The 22,830-nt window shown below is 46.1% G+C and overlaps 1 protein-coding gene across 2 annotated transcripts in view; it reads right to left on the bottom strand.

The window, feature by feature from the left end:
- Positions 1-22,830, bottom strand: part of MYO18B (myosin XVIIIB) — a 231,471-nt gene that overhangs the window by 47,040 nt on the left and 161,601 nt on the right. For both annotated transcript variants that reach the window (XM_088659924.1, XM_088659925.1), the window contains exons 33-38: positions 20,839-20,994; positions 9,864-9,977; positions 6,985-7,101; positions 6,089-6,172; positions 3,785-3,922; positions 1,929-2,114 (exon numbers count right to left, since the gene is read on the bottom strand). In XM_088659924.1, coding sequence (XP_088516050.1) covers positions 1,929-2,114; positions 3,785-3,922; positions 6,089-6,172; positions 6,985-7,101; positions 9,864-9,977; positions 20,839-20,994 — 795 coding nt within the window. The remainder of the gene's footprint in view (positions 1-1,928; positions 2,115-3,784; positions 3,923-6,088; positions 6,173-6,984; positions 7,102-9,863; positions 9,978-20,838; positions 20,995-22,830) is intronic.

Genomic DNA, 22,830 nt, shown 5'->3' with positions numbered 1-22,830 from the left:
AGAAGGGATCACACCTTTTCAGGAGTCATGAAATTATTACTACCGGTAAGCTGCTGCTTCCATCAAACTCACAACCAAAGCTGGGAAACTATTAAGGCATGCAAAGCGTGAACAGTTTTGCAAGCGCCAAGGCAGAGAAGTGCAAGACTGCCTGGGGAAGGCTTTGTGATAACAACCTCTGCAATTAGGAAGGGTGTCTGCTCTCAGAAGGGACTCTGTGGCACCAGCATTCAGAGCTGCAGGACTAAAAGGCCTAAAAAAAATTACACAAGGGGAAGGTGGGCATTTTGCATTTCATTTTTTTAAAAAATCCAGCTTTCATTTGCTTTCCAGTTAATTTTGTGTTTGAATGTCTTCTCTAAGAACACAAGAAGAGCTTGCTGACCAATGGCCCATTCAGTCCAGCCTCCAGTTCTTACAGTGGCCAAGCATATGTCTATTGTGGATTTCCCTCTCCTGCGCTTTCCAAGAACTGCTATTTAGAAACATCATGGCCTCCGTCCGTGGAGGCAGAGCACAGCCATAGTGGCTAAAAGCCATTGTAGCCTCCTACTCCTCCAGGAAAGGGCCCAATCCTCTTTTACAGCCGTCCAGGTTGGCGGCCATTGCTGCCTCCTCTGGGAGGGAGCTTCACATTTTAATGATGTGCTGCATGAAGAAGAACTTTCTTTTGTCGGTCCTGGATCTTCTCTGCAGCCTTAGAGACCTCCTTTGATCTAAGCCTAAGTCTGGCACCCTCCTCTTGGCTTTCGATCCCACCAGTCCTGTTGCCACGACTAATCCCTGTATCCTAGCATGGCCTTTGAGGTGACTCCCTAGTCCTATCACCACCACTAGTCTACACAGGGTGCACAGAAAGGCAGGGTCTCTAGGCATGAGGTTGGAGGCTGGGAGGATCTGGCACCCTCATTTAAAGAGCAAGTCTCTAGTCCTTTCACTTGTGGAGACCTAAAGAAACATGCAGATAGTGTGCTAAACCCAAGTATATCTCAGTGGGGGCCTCTCTGAAGCGATCCAAGCAGAAGCTCTTGGGAATGTAATCTAAGCCAAGTAGCCCATCTCAAAAATTACAGAAATAATGTAATTGGCACCATAAAGGGAAATTATGGGGAAGGGGAGGTGTTGGAGTTTGCTGGCAGCTTTCACGTCCAATCACGGAGGAAAGCTAATTCTATAAAACCTTTCTCCCAGTGTCTTCTTTGTCACTCTTTGCTAGATCTCTGAAAGTTTTTATAAAGAGTATTTTGGTGGCATTTTGATTCAGTTTATCTCTTGTTTATCCGTAATCCAGGCTTTCCACTTGTTTATTTTCTCCCAGTTCTTTTCCATCCTTCCCAACGCAGTGTGTGTGTGTGTGTGTTTTCTTGTTTGTCTCGTAGACTCTATACACATCCTACACATCATGCTTTAATTTCTCTTGTTTACCGGATGATGCATTTGTTTAGTTGTTTATTGGTCCTGTTTATAAGATTCTGTCATTTTGGCATCTTTTTTTTCTTTTGTTTTTAATATCTTTCTTGAAAGTTCAAAAAGTACATAAACATATGTGCAATAAACATTGTGAGACGTAAATAAAAGAGAGAAAAAGAAAAAGAGAAACAAAACCCATGTAGAAGGGAAAATAAAGGGGGGGGCAAAACTCCATACTTTACAAGGTTGTTATTGTACTTCACCAGATCTTAACCTATTACAGTATTTGTAAAAATGCATTCCAAATATCATTGAATTTGGCTGTGGCAAGTCTGCTTTTATATGCAAGTTGTTCATATGTTGTGAGTTTGTATAAGTAATTTTGGCACATTGTTTTTCTCTCTTTTTTACTGCTTTGTTCCCTGCTCTGGGATTGGAAACATTCAATGAAGAGGCAACTGAAAATAAACAAATCCATTCCCCCCCCCCCCCGCCACCCCTATTCCCGGCCCTCTTACCAGTTCCACCCGCCTGCGATTGGCCTCCAGCTCCCTCTGGGCCAGCTCACTCAGGTCTGCCTTCATCTCTTCCATCCTCATCTGGTAGTAGCAGGTCTTCTCTCTTTCCCGCGCCTCCCCTTCCTTCGCCTTCTCCAGCTCCTCTCCCATCTTGATCACACTGTCCCGAAGACGGAGAACCAGCATCTGGGGAGAGAGAAGAGTTAGGGGCGGGAGGGGGGAGCCAAACAGAAACCCCACTCACAGAATCATAGAACTGGAGAGTTGAAAGTGACCCCAACAGTCATCTAGTCCAACCACCCTTCTTTCTTTCCCTTCCTTTCCTTTCCTTTCCTGCCTTCTATAAGGACAGATACAACACCAGCAGGATGCCGTGCACAAGTGAAAATTGTGCCATGGACTTGCACTCCCCAAGAACCTTAAAAAGGAAGGTTTCATTCCTCATGGATGCGGAGATACGGTAAGTACAGGGCATCTATTCTTAGGCAGAGAGTTTACCAAGTGTGGCTTGTGTATTTGGTTAGACAGCAAACTTTATTGCTTGCAGTCACACACAGTATGTATGTATGTATTCTTCCTTTTATCCTCTCAATATGCCGGGGGGAGGGGGTTAGGCTGAGAGTCAGTGACTGGCCCAAGGTCACCTTATGAGCTTCATGGTCCAAGTCTCCCATTCCTAGTCAGACACTAAAACCATTAATGCCACACTTGCTCTTCTTATGGAAAATAGTTCCCATGATTCTCTGGGTGGTTGGGATGAAAATTAAATAAGTTAAAGTCTGTAGCATAGTGTTTAAAAAAAGGTAAAGGACCCATGACAGTTAAGTCGAGTCGCAGACAACTCTGGGCCGAGGGAGCCGGCGTTTGTCCGCTGACAGTTTTTCCGGGTCATGTGGCCAGCATGACTAAGCTGCTTCTGGCAAAACCAGAGCAGCGCACAGAAACAGCGTTTACCTTCCCGCCGGAGCGATACCTATTTATCTACTTGCATTTTGACATGCTTTCGAACTGCTAGGTTGGCAGGAGCTGGGACCAAGCAACGGGAGCTTACCTCGCTGCAGGGATTCGAACCGCCGACCTTCTGATTGGCAAGCCCAAGAGGCTCAGTGGTTTAGACCACAGCGCCACCCGCATCCCATAGCATAGTGTTTAGGAACATGCAAAGCTGCCTGACAGGCAACCCCCCCCCCATGTACCTGTGTTCAATTTATGCGTGACCACACGGATGCGAGGCTCCAGAAACTTGGAAGTGTGTGGGGAGACCTGATGAGCCTCAGCAGAGCCCTGCTGTGCCTCCAGCTGCTGAGGAGACCCTCCCCAGAGCCCAAAAGGGACATCATCTTTGGGCTCCAGGAAGGGTCTCCTCATGAGCTGGAGGTGCAGCGGGGCTCTGCTGAGACTCCCAGCTAACAGCAGCTGACACACAGAAAAGCTGCACATTCCTGCATGCCAGCTGTTAGCCTCGTGTGAGCCAGAGGGGCAGCGGGTCTTGTTGACAAGTTCAGCTGATTAATGGGAAAGCTTCTTCCTCACACACCAGCAGGGCTTTTATGGAACAGACAGACGACTCCTCATTTCATGCAATTTCACTGATGTGCATGCGGGTTCGGAACGTAATTCCTGTGCAAATGAAGAGTTGCCAATGGACCAATGGTGCATCTAGCTCAGTGTTGTCTGCACTGACTGGCAGCAATGGTTCTCCTGGGTTTCTGGCAGGGGTCTTGGTCTCTCCAAGCCCTCCCTTGGGGACTGAGCCTGGGACCAAGCCTGCCCCTGAGCTATGGGCCCTGTGGTTTGTTCTCTGGGGGTCTTGATCAACCTCCTCCCCAGTCTGCCAAGGGCAAGACAAGCCAAACCTCAAAGCGCTTGATCTGCACACTCTGGAACTCCATCTTGTTCTCCAGGTCACAAATCAGGGCCTCCTGGCGGCTGACGATGGACCTCTCCACCATTGCTTGCTCCAAGTAGACAACCCGGGCCTGGGACACCTGCAGCTGTTTCCAGACAAGAGATCATTTAACTCAATTCCTGCCATTTTATTTAATTTCCACAATTTACCGCTATATCCTGTTTATATTCAGGCCAGGGGCCTCTCGCAAGCAGTGCACAGTTAAAAGCTACAACAGTGAAATCAATAGGAAGAATACAAATCCACCTCTAAGGTCATAAAGCACAGCAAGGCCGTGCAACCCAATGGGCTCAGCTTACACATTTGAAGAAGAATTCAGTCAGGTTTGATGCTTTGCCCATTTCTTACCGCAAGTCCTGGCACCTTGTGATCCAATTAACACAACTTCCATCAAGCCCCAGAAGTCAATGTAGTATATGACTCACTGACCATAGGATTCGGCACTTAAAAAAATAAATACTTTGTGGGTCACCAGCAACTCTGCCACAATGGGGATGGCTTCTTGGGTAGAAGATTTCACAATGGGATTAGACATATTGTCTGCAACAGCTAAAGCAGAACCTCCACCTACAGAGGCACTGTACCTCTTAGTATTAAATGATGATGATGATGATGATGTATTAAATTTCTGTACTGCCCTTCACCCAAGGATCACAGGGCAGTTTACAATACGAAAACACAAAAATACATAACATAGTAACAAACATAAACAATAAGACACACAGTTCAAAATGTCATGGATTGTTCAGTTAGCCAAGGGCCTGGTTGAAGAGGAATGTTTTCTCCTGGTGCCTATACCAAATGAAGGTGCCAGGTGAGATTCCCTGGGGAGAGCATTCCACAAGCAGGCCTGTTCTTGTGTTGCTGCCCTCGGACCTCTTGCATGTGCTGCTGAGGGCCAGCCAACAGGGTACCATCACCTTCATTTTCTGCTGTTGGGTCTCCCTGTTTCACCTCTGTGAGAAGCTGGAGGCTGGGCTAGAGGGGCCATTGATCATTGAACCAGTGGGGTTCTCCTAAAGTTCTTACAGAAAAGATCATCAGAGCCATGTCTCCAGCATTGCCACAAGGCAGACTCTGATCCAGATGGCTCACAAGTCACCCATTTGGGGTAGATCCCTCAGCACCCCATTCCACAGGGCTCTGGCCTGAGCGTGTGGCTCTCCCACCAGCCTCGGAGATGGAAGAAGACTCCCTGGGAGCTTCTGCTGCTCCACAGCCATGCAGCTTTGTGCTCCTGCAGAATTGAGCAAGGACCCTTTAAAAACTGCACAGCTCGTGTGGGGCAGGGGCAGGCTCACTAGACGAGAAAGACCTGTCAGGCACCTCCATAACTCTGGTCCTGAGCAAAAATGGTGGTCTGCCCTTCTGTGAGCTGAGCCCACCTGATGCTGTCCAGGGTCCAGATTTGCCGCACCTTCCTAGGAGAGGCTTTGGGAATGAACACAAGAACAGCCTGCTGGATCAGGGCAATGGTCCAGCCTCCTATTCTCACAGTGAGATGCCTCAGTGGGAAACCCTGAAACAGGACCTGAGCACAAGAGCCCTCTCCCCTCCTGCTGCCTCTGACCGTGGAGGCAGAGCAGAGCAACTATTGGCAAGCAACTATTGAGAGCCTTATCTTCCATGAATTTGTCTAACCATGTGCTGCATGAAGAAGTATTTTCTTGTTTTATCTGTCCTGAATCTTTCAACATTCAGTTTCACTGGCTGTCCTCCTGTTCAAGTGTTGGCTCTGGCTACCACTTCCTCAGCAGAACAGGAAAATTAGACAAATGTACTCAGGAGAAGTACACCTAAACATTAGGAAGAACTTCCTGACAGTAAGAGCTGTTCGACAGTGGAATTTGCTGCCAAGGAGTGTGGTGGAGTCTCCTTCTTTGGAGGTCTTTAAGCAGAGGCTTGACAGGCATATGTCAAGAATGCTTTGATGGTGTTTCCTGCTGGCAGGGGGTTGGACTGGATGGCCCTTGTGGTTTCTTCAAACTCTATGATTCTATGATTCTAAGTCTATCAGTGGATATTAGCCACCAAAGCTATAGAGCATCGACATGCAGAGGCAAACACGTGCCTCAGAAGACCAGTCCCTCAGCATAAACAACAGGAGAGAGTTGCTGCTTCCAGACGCTGGGCCAGGAAGGGCTTTCCTCTGATCCAGCGTCAGGGCTCTCAGGATGTCCTCACCCTGAGATTCTTCAGCATTAGAAAAGTTAGAAGAGCATTTGTACTGGAAAGGGGGGGAAGGACTCACTTTCTCTTGCAGGCCATGCTTTTCCTTCTTCATCTCCTCCAACTGGGTCTGCAGCTCTCGGATCTGGGCGATATCTGTTGCAGACTGCAAAAAGGAAGAGCCCCAGAAGAGAGTCAGACAAGGCAGCGGCTCCTTTGAAGACTGGAGCACCTAAGTCATATAGGTGTGTGCATGCTGGGAATTGCCTTCTGGATCCCGCCAACCTTGCAAACCTTTACAGGAGGTGCTGAGACGGTATCAATGGAAAGGGAGGCGCTTCCTAAGGGAAAAGAGGCTACGGGAACCTTTTTGGTTGAATCAGCTGGCTTTTGAATTAGTGGCACAGTAGCCAGAGCGTCAGACTAGGACCTGGGAGGCTGTGATTCAAATCCTCACTTAACCATGAAGCTCACTGGGTGGCCTTGGTCAATCATTGCTTCTCAGCCTAACCTACCTCACAGAGTTAGGAAAGAGTTAGGAAAGAGGAAAACGGTGTGCCACCTTGAGCAATTTGGAGAAACTGATGGGATAGAAATGTATTAACAGCTAACAGAGTGACAGTACCGGTAAGAGCTGTTCAAAAGTGGAACGGACTCTCTCAGGAGTTGGTGGATTCTCCTTCCTTGGAGGTGTTTAATCAGAAGTTGGGTGGTTATCTGCCACAGATGCTTTACTTCAGATTCCTGCATTGCTGGGGGTTGAACTAGATGACCCTCAGGGCCCCACCCAATTCTGTGGGCACTGACTAGCAAAAGAAGGTGGAGGGAATGAAGCCAGTCAGGGCTCCAAGCCTTACAAAACTGGAAAGCTAGATTGTGCCACCTATAGACAACCAGGGCTCCTGGTCCAAGCACCCCAAATAAGGCAAGGCCACTCTGACGGGTGAGCCTCCCTCTCCACCTGCCTCCCTGCTTTACCTGAGCAATTAAGGCCTTGTGCTTGGCCATCAGATCATTCAGATCCTCTTGGTCTTCATCAATACGCTTGAGGAGATCAGCTTTCTCATGCTGGAGCTGGTATAGCTGCTCATCAACCTGCAGCAGAACAGAAAAATAAAAAACCTGGGGTGCAATTGTGTGAGGCAGCAGCAAAAAGAGAAAAAAAAGGGCCAATGTGGTTCTATGCTGCATCGGTGTCCAATTCTGGGCACCACAATTTGAGAATAATATTGACAAGCTGTGACAAGCTGGAACATATGCCAAGCAAGATGATCAAGGGTCTGGAAACCAAGCTTTATGAGGAACGCTTGAAGGAGCTGGGTATGTCTAGCCTGATAAAGAAGAGACTGAGAGGAGATATGATAGCTGTCTTCAAATATCGAAAGGGATGGAAGAGGAAACAAGCTTGTTTTCTCTTGCTCTGGAGGGTAGAACCTGAACCAATTGTGGCAGAAGAACATTCTGATGGCAAGAGCTGTTCAACAGTGGAACGGTCTTCCTCTCCTTCACTGGAGGTTTTTATCTGTCATGTATTGCAGGGGGATAACCCACAGGGTCCATTCCAACTCTATAATTCTAAGGTTTTCTGCTGCTCCAGAGAAGAGGACCCAAACCAATGGATTCAAATGACAAGAATGGATATTTTGACCAAAAATTAGGCAGAACTTTCTGATAGTAAGAGCTGTTCAACAGAAGATTGGACTTCCTCAGAAGGTGGTGTATTTTCCTTCAACATTTGAGGTTTTTAAGCAGAGGTTGGATGGTCATCTATCAGGAATTATTTAGCTGCAATTCTGCATTGCAGGGGGTTGGGCTAGATGACCTTTGGGGTCTCCTTCCTACTTGTCAACATCCTTCTTGTCAACAGTGGAATTTGCTGCCAAGGAATGTGCCAAGGAGTGTGGTGGAGTCTCCTTCTTTGGAGGTCTTTAAGCGGAGGCTTGACAGCCATCTGTCAGGAATGCTTTGATGGTGTTTCCTGCTTGGAAGGGGGTTGGACTGGATGGCCCTTGTGGTCTCTTCCAACTCTATGATTCTATGATTCTTAAACTGTAGCCCATACAAAATTTAATTGATTAACACTTATCTAGATAAATTAAGCCAACTGCAAGCCAACAGCACAAACAGATGAGACTTTACCTTGTTCTGGGCCTCAAACCTCCCCGGAAGGCACAAGATGCTGTCTTTCTATGAGGAAGGTTAGGCAGCTGCCTCAGGTGATGGATCCTGGAGGCAGCAGTAGCCCCCCCCCCATCCCCCTGTTTCTCCTGAGCTGGCTTCCACCCTCCAGTATGGTTACTTACTCTTGAAGTAAGACTCAGCTGCCAACCTAGTTGGATTGGGGCATGGAAATGGGAAGGGCACCACCTTGTCCTTTCTCTCAGGGCCTGCCCTATGCCCTGCAACCCTAGATATAGAGGGATGGTTGCTTATCCAGAGATGAGGGGACTCTGCACATGTTCAGAGACACTCTCCGATTGATGGCTATCATGCCATTGCACAACTCTCATTCATTTCAACTCGGTCCACACAAGAGAAATTCCAATTGGCATTTCCCCGTTGCTGGTGGGTGAGGGTGTCGTGCTTGTTTTGTTTGGGTCTGCCCCTGAAGAGCTTACAACTGAATCCTTGGGCCACAGCTACAACTTCCGGTACTTCCTGCATCCTTAAATGGCAGAGACCATTTGCGGAGGAAAACAAGGATGATTTGGGAGTAATTGTTCTTGCAAGCTCCCCCCCAGGGCCCATGAGAAGTGAGCGTCACTCGCAGATTGTCTTGATAACTGGCTCTCACTCTGGTATGGAACCCGAGAGGCAGGAGACTCCTGAGTGGGAAAGTGGTTTGCATATCGGTAACCCCCTGGCAGCCATTAAAAGCAGAGGTTCTTCTGTATATTAGGATGAAATTGGCTCTAATTTACAGACGTGTGCAGGATGAAGGGGACAAGATTACAAACTGCCAAGAGAATCAGCTACTGGGTTGCAACATTTCAAACCAGAAAGATTTCCTTCGTTGGAGAATATGGTATGTCAGGGGGGAGGGGAGCCTTTACCCCCTTTTTTATTAATACTATATTTGCTATATAAATGACTTGGCAAACCTCCTCCTAAATGATAACAACTGATAAAAAGCAAAAAGAGAACGGAATTACATCTATAGATAAAAATGAAAGTAGAACTGTGTGAGTACACTGAAATTAAAGAATTGAACGATAATTTGGACTATGGTCTTTGATCTGCAGTAGCTCTGGCGGGACCAGTGGCGGAGGAAGTCTCTCCAGCACCTGGGATGGTGCAAACCACCCATAGGGAGGGACAGGACGGGGAGTGCAGTGCCCATAGGGCTCTGTTGTTTGCTCGCCTGCCTCCTTCCTGTCCTCTCCCCTGCCTGCCTGCCTCCTCCAGCCAGGAGTGCGGGGTAATGGTGCGCCGCCCCACGCAACTCCCGACTCAGGGGGTGGGGCGATCACGCCTGGCCGGGGGGTGGCGCAATCCACCACAGTGGCCCAGCCAGGGGGTGCGATCGGGCACGGCCAGGATTTTGTCTCACACACCCACACACCGAGGATGACAACCAGGGCGCGCCACGGGAAGCCAGATTACTCCCAGATTACTCCCTTACATAAACAACAAAGATGGCGTAATGACGTAGCTTGAATTTCAACAGTACTTTTTACTCTGAAACCCAGCACACAGGAAGTTACTAAAAATGTATTGGATGTATAATTGATCTATATTTGGATGAGAATTGTAATTTGATATTCATAAAATGTGGCTGTCATTGGATTTTAATATTTGAAAATTAATAAAGATTATGTACAACCATGGGCCACAGCAACTTTCATTGTGACTCCTACCAAGTTCTTGTTCCTGCTGACCGTCTCCAGCTCAAGGTGCAGGTTCTCGAGCTCCAGAGCTACCATCTTTTGTGCCTTCTCAGCCTCTTCACATCTGGCTGTGCTCTCTTCCAGCTGCAAAATGCATAGCAAAAAGCAGTCAAAGCATCACCTCCCACCTGGCGGGAAAACCATTTAGCTAGCTTAGCTTTCTCCCTCTGCCCTTAAGCAACATTTGCATTTCACTCCAAGAGTGTTTCTGACAGTGTTTTGAAAAAATATAGCAAATCCAGCACAAAAGACTCCATGAAAAGAGTGCCCTTGCAGAGTATTTTCTGCTTTTATTCTTAAAAGTCTTTAACTGCAAAACGACTAACTGTACAGATATCAACAATACTAGCTTTCTCTAACCAACCAACCAACAGCTAACATTGACCACTCTATATATACAGGTACAATTGGGTGAGAGGTTGCATGAGTCATTGTAGGCCGCTGACTCCTGCTGACTTAGTTCTTTTAGCATTAAAGAAACAGCGGCCAATTTTTAGCCGTGACAGTTTCTACATTTTGAAGCCCATCACAACTCTGCCTGCTTACAGCTATGTTCCTCTGAGGACTGGCGACACTGATTTCACACACACACAGCCCATGAAACACAGCTCTAGCTAGAGACACAAGAGTACCAAGCATCTCACAGCGGGAAAACTTGGTTTTCTTGCAATCCCATTCCCTTCTCATTTCAGTGACAATAGTTGGAAGGCAAAGAGAAATTGTTGCTTTTGCACAGCAAGCTTGAGCCCGCTTCTCATGCCAAACCCCTGCAAATCTTGCAGTAAATCTGGGCTCATTAATTAGCCAAAATATGCAAATTGCATGTAGTTTGCAAAGATGTGAGCGATTTACAAGTGGGGTTCACAAATAATTTTTTACCAAACAGCTCAAATTGCACTTTGCAGACACACCCCACCCAAAAGGGAGCATCTTGCGAGTGTTAATTTGCTGCTGGGGCTGCTTGTGGTTTCTTCAACTGCTGGCAGCCAAACCGGGCAGAACAGGAGAGAATTAACTTCAACATCCTCACTCTCTTCCAGCATTGTTTGGTGATTGTACTTCCTGCTGTTTTCTTTCTTCCAACAACGATTTTTTAAAAAAGCTTTTACAGTACTTTAATTTTTTTTAACATAGATAAAAAAGCAGCTCTATGCATGTAAAAAATAAGCATCTCAGTAGAAGGCCATTTTGTCCTAGTTTTCTAAGTGTGAGGAATATTTGTAGTGTTGGTTTGGCTTTAAAAAAATGCATATGGGGGGGGGTGTTCAAGCCTGCAATCTAGTGATACAATGCAAGAAAGGCTTTAAGACTGTGCATAACAGTACTCTACACCACAAGATTGGGGGACGGGCTGGGTGGGAGGGTGAGCTATATAACGCGCTGCACTGCTCCACAGTGACCCCATCTACCTCTGTCTTCTCTTTCTTACTTCTTGTTTGTGCTACTCTCCAAAAAGAAGGTCTCAGAACTATCTTGCATATTTATTTGGGTGGAGGGGGTGGAGGGTGCTGTGACTTTTGCTCGCTCAGTTTACTCAATCCAAAAAATGGTCTGCAGCTCCAAGAGGAGGGCAGGTAGGGATAGAGGAGAGATTTGTTTGGTAAATGTGAATTTATCACACCCACACTTCCTAAATCAATAGTTTCTCCTTTGAAATTCACTCTTTTCCAAATTTTGTGAATCAGTACAAAAACCATTGTACTGGGGGGTTGAAATTGCATAGGCTATGGCAAAATTGGGGGTTGAAATTGCATAGGCTATGGCAAAATTGTGTACAAAACTGCATACAGTATATTGAGAGAAAAGTGCATGGACTTTCAACTTTGTGCACTCATTTACAAAAGATGTACCATGCCAGTGGCGGCGCTTGTCATTCACAACAGCAGTGCTTGTCAGACTCAGCAAGTATAAGTGTATTGTAAATAAATGAGCAAATAAAAAAGTTTGTTTCTTTTCTCCCCCTTCTTTCGTAAACAACAGATAAGGCGTAAGCATGGTGTCTGACATAAGCATAATAAAAGTTAATTTGGGGGCTAAACTAAATTTGGGTGTGCTGGGCAGATCTTTGCACCCCGGCGGCACATATGCTAAAGACTCCCCTGAATGGAGCAACACTGAGAGACAGGGGGAGCAAGCCAATAGAGTGCCCCCCCCAGACTGGTCGAAGTAGGCAGCTGGGTGGGTGGGAGCTGAGGGGAGGCTGAAAATGGTGGGGCAGACCAGCCTCCACTGGCCTCATGATTTCCATTTTGGACCTTGCAGAGGAGACTTTCTTGGGGGGCGGGGGGCGGGGGAGCACTTCTAAGCTTCAAGCCTCCCTTTTCCGTCATCCCTCTGCAGTTTCTGTCTTGAGTGTAACATGCTCTCAGAAGAAGCATCTTCAAAATGCATAGCTGGAGCTTTTCAGAACAGGAATAAACCAGCTGGGCTTCTGATCATATCAGTCCCAGGTAATCCATCTCCCTCGGAGTCATCAAGCACCAGGATCCCCTATGGGCCCCACAAGTCATAGTGAAATGCAACACAAACATCAACAACCAGGCCAGAGAAGCATCTAGCTTTTCTGAGAGCTGTGATATTACTACAATGATATTGCTAGGCCTTTGGTGATATTTTGATGAAACGCCTTGTACTTTACCATCAATCCACAAGCGGGTCTTGGGGAAGAATTATAGCTTAGGTAGGTCTTCTTCATGCAACATGGAGCTGACTTAGAAAACTCACTGCTGCATGAAAGCGTTAGAAATGTGACAGACAAGTTCACAGAGGAGGAGAGAGAGGCCTCTTGATGGTTATTAGCTATGATTGTCATATGCTCTCTCTCCAAGATACAGAAGCAGTATATCTTGAAGGATAGAATGGGGGAAGGTCCTTTCCTGCCTGGCATGTCCTGCTGTGGGCTTTCCAGAGGCATCTGCTTTGCCGTTACTGAAAACAGGATTTTGGACTCTTTAGTTCTGCTGGGGCATATCCAATAGCTAGTAGCCACCAGCCTTCAGGGCCCATTAATCTTATGCAAGCATCTTTTAGTCACCACCAACAACTGAAGAAGTCTCTTTAGCTGTAAAAAACAAAAACAAAAAACCCAAACTTTGTTTAACAGCTATAGCTGTACTTCCTCATCCTTAATTCATGTTATAAACACATTATCACCCTCCCCCTTCTGCAAGGTTGTTCAAAACACACACACACACACACACACACACACACTCCCTTGGTCCCACCCCCCATCTCTGTTGCTGTTTCCTCTTTCCTTTTTTGCTTTTTACATCTACATAATGGAATTTTCCCACTTGGGAACAAACAAATTGAAATTCCCATTTTAAAAAATGCATAATGTATGAACGGATCAACAGTGTTACGGTAAGTTGGCAGCGTCCTGCCATCTGTTACCTGTTTAAAATGAATGCCTCAGACTTCCCAAACACAACTCTAAAGAGATTTTGATTTTGATGAACATACAGATTGTGGTTTTTTTAAAAAAAATAAAAATCAAAGTTGGGGGATTTCTCTCCCCTTCCTCCGAAAAAACACCCTTTCTCCTCTTTGTTGAATTCTCCTGGTTATTGCAATTTGCAGAGCTGATTGTGAGACACTCTTGGAATCCATGATTGTCTTAGATTAAAGGGAATGACAATGTGTTTTCAAACGTAATACTGCCCTTCCTATGCGTAGTGGAGAGATGAAGGCTGCAAAGTGTGCTGGCTTTCCGGCAACGCTCTGCCCCAAGTTGGATCCTCTTGGTCCTTTCTAACTTCTGCAAGGCACCTGCCCCCACCAGCCCCATATGGTTGTGGTGACTGGGGCTGATGAGAATTGAAGGCCAAAACAAGATTTGTGAAGCCTTTTCTAGATTAATGCTGCCATGGGAGCCACCTCCTATGAGCTGAGGGTTCTTCAGCCTCCCCAATAAAATATTTGAGGGGGCCACCCACCCAAGTTGATGGGTATTGCCATTCAAATGTTGTGTATGCACCATGCCATGTGACTGATTATGTGGAGTTGGGGCTTACCTGCCTCCCCCAATATTTTCTTCAAGTTGGCACCTCCGAATGCTACACCACAGCAAGAGGAGATCTCATTTCGGTTTCTTTTACTAAGAAGTTGGAATAGCCTAACTTCTGTCTCCTATGCCCTGGCAACCTCTAGCTTAGATTACTGCAATGTGTTCTATACGGGGTTGGAAACTGTAGCTGGTGTAGAGACCAGGTTGCTCACTGGGGCAAGACAGTCTCAGCATATAACACAAATCCTGGCTCAACTGCTACCAGTTACAGCCTCTGGGCCAAATTCAAAGCTCTAGATCCCAGTTCCTCAAGACCACCCCTCCCCATATGACCCTTCCTGGAATCTGTGGTCATCATAAGAGTTGCCCTCCTTCTGCCCTCTCCAGAGGGTGGCAACATGAGAATGGGACCTTTTCAGAAGGGGCTCCCCACTTGTGCAATGCATCTTTAGGCACCAGGCAAAAACATTTGTTTTCTGCCAAGCCTTTTGCTTTTAATTATCTGTGGCCTCCTTGGGTGGGTGGGATGTTTTAATCCTGCATTTTAAAAATATGAATTTATTTTAGATTTTTCTATGCTTTGTTTTATGATGGAAATTTATTATTTCCATATTGTTTTAATTCACTTTAGGCTGCACTAGCAAAAAGAGTGACGTAAGTTTATTTAAAATAATAATAATAATGATACAGTCATACCTCTAGTTACGTTCGCTGTGGGTTGCGCACATCATGGGTTACGAAAGCGCCAGACCTGGGTTACTTCCGGGTTCGGCGATTCGTGAATGCACAGATGCACCGAATGATATCACACGCATGCGCAAAAGCGCTGAATCACGCAGCGAGCATGCGCGGATTTGGCGCTTCAGGTTGAGTACTGCTCTGGATGCGAACAGGGCTCCGGAACAGACCCCATTAGCATCCAGAGGTACCAGTACCACTGTAATGATATTTTAAGACCTTTATATACCACTCAGTCATTAGCATTTCTAATTAGAGGGTCTAAGAGTAAACTACCATATATAGAAAATAAAACAATAAAGATCCATAATAAAACCAAGCACTATTTTTAAAATATAAAATAATGATAATGATAATAATGATAATAATAATAATAATAATAATAATAATAATAATAATAATGTCTACTGGAATTTACCTGTATTGTCTTACCTATAATATCATCTTAAGAGGGTAGCTTGGGTGCTTCTCATTTATTTGCGCACTACACACATGCGTGCTGTGCAGCAGTGCCGCTGGCAGGCCGCTCCAGCACCATGTAGGGACAGCGCCGGGACCATCCAGGACCCTGGAGGGGTGTGATGCTCAGCGCGCCCCCCGCGACGGGACCGTCCAGTCGCAGCAGCAGCCGCGAGCACGGGGCTTCGGCACCAGCGCCGCTCAGCACATGTTGGATGTCACCCCCCTCCAGGGTGGCACCTGGGCCGGCCCGCCCCCATCGCCCCCCCTGCTACGCCACTGGGTGGTGGGTACTTAGGTAGTGACGGGAACTGATTCTGATCACAGGGATGAATGATGGACTCATGTTACTGTGCAGATTCCCTCCTTCTTAGTGACACGTTGGTGATGTATCTGGAAATGTATTATGAGAAGGGGGGGAGGTCTTAAAAGTCCATGCAACCCCATGCTCAGGGTTCCTACTCTTTCTGTGTTTGAACCTTGTTGCAACAAATAAAGATCAGGTCTACTGACTGCTCTTTGCTTCTTTAACTTGGCTGGAGATTCCTTCTTTTGCTGACCAGGAGAGACCCGCGGGGAGGGGCACCCCAAGGAGCTGGGCAGCAAAGTAAACCTGCACCCAGGTTATAACTGTATAACCAAAGGGGAAATGAGAAATAAATTGTTAGTAAAATGTAACGCTTCCATGTGCAGCAACAGTGAATTTTTCAGCATGTTATACCCTAATGGAGAATTTATATACATATAAAAGGATGTATAGATGGTATCTCTGTGCAAACCCTTTCAAGGAGTTTTGACGTGTAAATTTACTATTGAGTAAGCTTCCTTCAGTTGTATTTTTGTTTGATTACTCATTTCAGGAAATTATACTTTTGTAATCATGCTAGGTTCCAGGTAAGGTGAAGAAATGTTTTTGCAAGTCTTATTTCAAGTAGAAAATGTCCTTCCACTGCAATCCTATCGCAGCCTGGCTGACCAGCTGGCATTTGGCAGGAAAATTGTTCACCCCCCCTTACTTTCCTGTGTGTAGCTCAATGAAACAACCGGCCTTAATTATTTGAAACGCATTCCAAGTTCTGAATGGAATGAAATGCTTGCATATACTGTATTTTCCGGCGTACAAGACGACTGGGCATATAAGATGACCCCCCCCCACTTTTCCAGTTAAAATATAGAGTTGGGGATGTTGTTGTTGTTTAGTCGTTTAGTCGTGCCCGACTCTTCGTGACCCCCTGGACCAGAGCACGCCAGGCACTCCTGTCTTGCACTGCCTCCCGCAGTTTGGTCAAACTCATGTTCATAGCTTCGAGAACACTGTCCAACCATCTCGTCCTCTGTCGTCCCCTTCTCCTAGTGCCCTCAATCTTTCCCAACATCAGGGTCTTTTCCAGGGAGTCTTCTCTTCTCATGAGGTGGCCAAAGTATTGGAGCCTCAGCTTCACGATCTGTCCTTCCAGTGAGCTCTCAGGGCTGATTTCCATACATCACTACTGGGGAAACCATAGCTTTAACTATATGGACCTTTGTGGGCAAGGTGATGTCTCTGCTTTTTAAGATGCTGTCTAGGTTTGTCATTGCTTTTCTCCCAAGAAGCAGGCGTCTTTTAATTTCGTGACTGCTGTCACCATCTGCAGTGATCAAGGAGCCCAAGAAAGTAAAATCTCTCACTGCCTCCATTTCTTCCCCTTCTATTTGCCAGGAGGTGATGGGACCAGTGGCCATGATCTTGGTTTTTTTGATGTTGAGCTTCAGACCATATTTTGCGCTCTCATCTTTCATGCTCATTAAAAGGTTCTTTAATTCCTCCTCAAAGTTTGGGATATACTCGCCATATAAGACTACGCAGAAGCGATTCCCAGTGCTGCGCTGCCCATTTCTTGGGCGCCGGAAATGGCTTCTGCTTGGACATGTGCAGAAGCGATTTCCAGCTTCTGGGCATGGGCAGCGCAGCAACAGAAATCACTTCTGTGTATGCCTGGACATACGCAAAAGCGATTTCCAGCGTCTGGGCATGCCGAGACGCTGGAAATCCCTTCTGCGCATGCGCAGATGCCATTTTCGGCAACACTCAGCAAGTCCCCGCCCGCACTGCAGGGACTTGCCAAGCAGGTGGCTCGGTGACCGGGAGGCTCATGGCCGGATAAACTGCCTCCGTGGGCACAGCACCGCTCCTGGTGAGTGGATTTACCATACTTGTACAGCGGCACCCTTGCTGCTTTCATACGGTCACCGCATTCCGTGGGGATGCGGCCAGGGCCGTTTTTGAACTCCCCCCACCGTATGCGGCAACTGCAGATTCTCCAGTCTGGTTATACCCGGCATATAAGACGACCCCCGACTTTTGGGAAGATTTTCCTGGGTTAAAAAGTCATCTTATACACCAGAAAATACTGTAATATTTATTACTTGGGTGTATGATGAATTTAACAATCACTTTAAAATACCTGGCTGTCTTTTGCCTAACTTATCCAGTTTTCCTAAGGTTCTGTTGCATATCTAGGGTGATCGGGAAATTAGCAATTATCTTTCAGACATTAGTTAAAGGGTTTGTGTGTGTATGTATTATTATTATTATTATTATTATTATTATTATTATTATTATTATTTTAAAAATCCTTAAAAGTTGTTACACACTGCAAGTGTTCCCCCAGTATAAGGAATTATAGGTAACATGGTTATTTACTTCTTTGTTCCCGCATTGCTGGTTGCCTCAGTGCATATTGCCATGCCTGCCTTCCTAACATAAGAGGAAGGGGCTGAAAGAAAATGTAAGGAATCAATACAAATAGTATATAAAAAATAAAACTTTGTATTCAAATAATATATTGCTGACTTTTATGCCTTGAGGTGTGAGTGTGCAAACACACATGGGCTGTGTGGGCCAAACTGAGTCTTTGACACGGGTAAGAAAAAGCCTGTTTTATTCTCCTTGATTCATCAGGTTTTGGTAACAGCTCCCAGAAAGGTCGATGTTGCAGGAAAAACTCTTTTTTGGGGGGGGGGGGGTTAAAAAAAGCAAGCAGTGTTTCGTAAAAGCCTTTGTCAAATCATAACAGATTGCCCAATTAAGCCCCAATGAGATGAAGGGAAAATGAAAGTCAATGAACATCATCTGTCTTTGGTGCCAAAGAAGAGCCCAGCAGACCAGTGGGGATTAATTTTTAAATGTGGCATTAACACCCAGAAAAAAACAGAGTGGAAAATTCTCCTCAGGCCAGATTAAAAGTGAAAGCCATCATGTCAGATGCGGGAAGCTGCCAAATGCTGGCAAAGGCAGCAGTGAAGAACAATGCTCTTCATCCTAGGGAAATGGGGGAAACCCTTTCAGAGAATTATAGAACTGTGCAGTGGGAAGGGACCAGAGGGTCTCTATGACGGGCTCTGCTGATGTTTTGCGTTTGCATTTGTTGATATACAGTTCCACCGTGCAAAATATTTAAGCCAGAGCTGCAGATGATTCAGGAAGGATCCAGTGAATCTTTCAACATTCAGCTTCATCAGATATCCACAAGTAACAGTGTTGGGAGAAAACCTTTTCTCTCTCTCCTTTCTTGGACTTCTTAAGAATTAAGGATTTCTTCCATCCCCTTGATTAAAGGCTTGTGGGAAGAAGACTAATACCTCCAGTCATCTATTATGGGAAACAGAGGCAGAGCTAGCTGCTCTGGCCCCCAGAGCGGCACACATGCTGTGCACCCGCGGGTAGGACTAGCCACTCGAGGGCGGGGCGAGGTGAGTGTCCCAGGGGGTGGGCGATGTCACCCCCCTCAGGGATGACATCTGGAGCGGACCGCCCCCCATACCTGCCAAGTTGCTGTCGGAGAAATAAGGGACCGGGTTGAAGTAGCAGACCAGAAGTAGCGCTGCCGCCATTTTGGAACTGAGCGGAGCATGCTCAGAAGTGACTTTTGATGCTGCTTTGCCCAGTTCCAAAATGGCCGCCACGCCAGAAGTCGCACTGTAGCCATTTTGGAACTGGGCAGAGCAGCATCAAAAGTCGCTTCTGAGCATGCTCCGCCCAGTTCCAAAATGGCCGTCGCGCCAGAATAAACCGGGAAAAAACAAAAAAATCCGTTTTTTCAGCTAGGAACAGCTGGGAAAACGGGGATTTCCCGGGGAATACGGGAGACTTGGCAGCTATGCCGCCCCCACCGCAACCCCTTCCTCCACCATATATTAAATGTAGAGATTATTTTGCATGGTGGGGTGCAAAGGAGGAAGTCTAGCAACCACAGCTTCAGTATCCAAACCACCAAGAAAGCAATGAGGTTAAAATCCATGCTGTAGTCCAATACAGATGCATGTATGAATAGAAGTCAGTATTCTAGTTTTATCAAATAGCGACATAAAAACAGCAAAATACATGGATTGAGAAAACTCACCCACACCTGTGAGATTTTGGCAATGCTTGCCACCCTCACAGTATTTTCAGAATGGGGAGAATATATCTCATAGCAGGTCAGGTTTTTAGTTCCCACTTTCAAATATATGCCTGCAGCTGAGTTTGGGGAAAGAGTTTTATCAGGAAACTCAGAAGGCAGAGAAACGGTTTAGATTCCCTCCTCCCAACATTTTTCTCCATTGTTAACCATCCCTCCTAACCCTGCTTTTCTGCAAAGGAGCCAGACACCTGGACTTTCCTGCATGTAATGGCATGCCAAGTGGAGACTGGCTGTGAGGACAGCATTTGCTGCAAACACACAGTCAAGGGCACCAGCCCAGAAAAGGTTTGACCATCTATTTCCTCCTGCTGCCTCCTCCCATCAAGCCAGGTAGAAACAGCTGCAGTTCACAGATGCTATTTACCCAGAATTATTATCCTAATTATAGATGTGTGCTAGCTGTAATTGCCTACGTCTCCAGAATGGAAATAAGCAAAGCGGATTATTGATTTAATGGCTCTGGAAGACTGGTGTCACTAAATTGCCATTACCCTCCCATGCAATTCTTCTGTCAGGTGTAGGGATGTGCTTTGCAGGACTGATTCAGAGGAGCTGTGAGCAGTCTCCATCACCCCTTCTCCCCACATACCACCTGCCAATCCCATTCTCACACGCCTCTGATCTATTGCGCCCGGATTGCTGGCTGAGGAGCCTTCCACACAAACATTATTGTTTGGATATTTACAAAGTACAGCACTTACATTACCTGAATAAAGTCATTGTGCCCTCATCAACACCTGCAGCTAGTCTTTACTTTATCATCACATGCCAAACTTTTCTACAACACCAGGCCCCTCCAGGATCCCTTTTCCCCTCCAACAACAGATGCTGAAAGAGCAGCTTGGTGACTGCAAGCAGTAGAAAGGCAGAAGCAGACACACAGAGGAGAGACGAATTAGTGTGGTCCAAGGAATTAAAGACAGAAACCATCTGTTTAACCAATTGCCTTAATTAAAATCTAAATGCTTCCTGTGAAAGATGCCGGTCTATACTGAAGGCACTTTTAAAAAGAAAGAAAGAATGGGTTGGGGGTGTAGATTAATTCTTTTAATTCTATTATTGGGTTATTATTGTTTTTATTTTTATTTTATATATTGTGATCTGATTTGTGAACCACCCTGAGACCTCTTGGTTGTTGTTGTTATTTGGTCGTTTAGTCGTGTCCGACTCTTCGTGACCCCATGGACCAGAGCACACCAGGCACTCCTGTCTTGCACTGCCTCCCACAGTTTGGTCAGACTCATGTATAGGGCAGTATGTAAATTCAATAAATAAATAAATAATCCACCCAGCTTCTCACCTTGCCACGAAGCTTCTCCAGCTCCTCCCTGCCCCCAGACAGCCCTGGATCTGCCCCTGAGGTCTCCAGCAGGAGCTGCATGTCAGCCAGCAGAGCATGAGTCCTCTTCAGGTCACGCCGGAGTCGCTTCTCCACATCAAAATCTCGATGGCCAATCTGGAAATGGGATGGGAAGAGAAAGCAGGGGCAGGCTTAGGGTGGGCAACTAGCACCAAGCCCCAAATCTCATGCCCTTTGCACCCATAAGTATAAATTAGCATATGCAAACTTTGTGAAGAGGGGAGCCCTGGGCACTTGCCAAGGCCACTTCCACCACCCCACCCAGCTTTTCTTAAAATGAAAGGTTTCCTTTTTTTTCTTGCTTGGTTGGGGGGTGGCTTCGTTTTGGGGGCTGTTGCCTGCTTTCATTTTATCTATTTGTTATTTGAGGGGGGGAATGTAGGTATTTTGCTTATTTTGGGGTGTTTTGGGTTGCCTACAACAGTTTCCTAGATGTGCCCCTCTTTATATTTCTCCCAGACCATATACAGGGATTTTCTAACAATGTGATTCAAGAAGTTCTTGTGAATTTTTACTTTCCCATACCACAGGTATGCATGCCATCTGTAACTGTTGTCGTACCCTTCTAAGTCTAAGAGGTCGGGATCTTGAAGCATGCACCATTCCTTTATCCAGGTGAAACAGGCTGCCTCATAATATAATTTTAAATCTGGCAGGGAAAAGCCTCCTCTTTCCTTTATATCGATTAAAAATTGATATTTAATTCTATGTCTTTTTCCCTGCCATAAAAAATTGGAAATATCTTTTTGCCAGATTTTGAGGCAGCCTGTTCCACCCAATATCAGAATTATTTGGAATAAAAAAGTAGTTTGGGAAGCACGGTCATTTTGATGCTGGAAATCTTTCCTAAAAATGAGAGGTTTAGCCTACTTCAGATCTCGAGGTTACTTTTGATCTATTTCCAAACTTTCATATAATTATCCTGAAACAAGTTGGTGTTTTTTGGAGTGATCCGGATGCCAAGGTAGTTTGCTTTATGATAGATCTTGAGGCCAGATGTATTTTCCAATTCTTCCTTTTACTGCACTGTTACATTTTTGATCAACAGTTTCATCTTTTGTTGTTGTTTAGTCGTGTCCAACTCTAGAGGGATTCAATTTAAAGCCTGCCACTTCTCCAAATAAATTTGTTATGTAAAATATATTTATTTATTTATATGATGCATAAGGGCAGACAGAGAAGCTGAGCAGCAGCTGAGATGGTAGCATTCCTCTGAGAGAGAAAAACAAAGATCATGGTTTCTACCTGGTGCTGAAAACTCAGGAGGCTTGATGCTGGAATGCCAGCATTCCCCAACCTGAAACCCTTCAGATGCTCTGGACTACAACTCCCATCAGCCCCAATCAGATGATGTGGAGGCTGGTGGGAGTTGCATTCCAAAACATCTGAAGGAATCAGATTGGGGAACTCATTCCTGCCAGCAGGGCCCCCATGCAACAGTCCCCTTGCCACAGAACAAACCAGCACTGCCGGTGACCTTCCCCACTTTTCTGACAGATGGGTTGTGGCTTGTGAACGTTTGGGCAAAAGATGGCTTCTACTTTCCCCACTTAGGCCCCTCGGACTCTCTCTTCCTCAGTCACTGTGATGCTCCGCTGGTCTTATCACAGAATGCATCTGACACAATCAATTAATTCCGTGCTCCAACTACAAATTTAGTCAACTGATGCCACTGCTGCTGCTTTCAGACCTCCGTGTTTGCCTCTGCCATCTCCAACCTTGTGTCTCGCTAACAAACAAGGGTTTGGGAGAGTGGCTGCAAACATCACTCTCTTCTGCAGCATTTCAAGCAATGGCGAAATTGGCAGCTCTTTCCTTCTGCTAGCAGAAACAGCCAATGGATCACAAGTGGTGGAGGTCAGAGGGAGGCGGTGGCTCCAGCGGCAGCAGCGATCTCTTGCCTGCCTGCCCGCCTCCAGCGGCCCTCAGGAG

The sequence above is a fragment of the Zootoca vivipara genome, chromosome 16 (assembly GCF_965207765.1).
Source record: "Zootoca vivipara chromosome 16, rZooViv2.hap1.1, whole genome shotgun sequence".
Lineage (NCBI taxonomy): Eukaryota > Metazoa > Chordata > Lepidosauria > Squamata > Lacertidae > Zootoca > Zootoca vivipara.
Note: the sequence above shows the minus strand (reverse complement) of the source record. Positions and strands in the feature narration are given on the sequence as shown.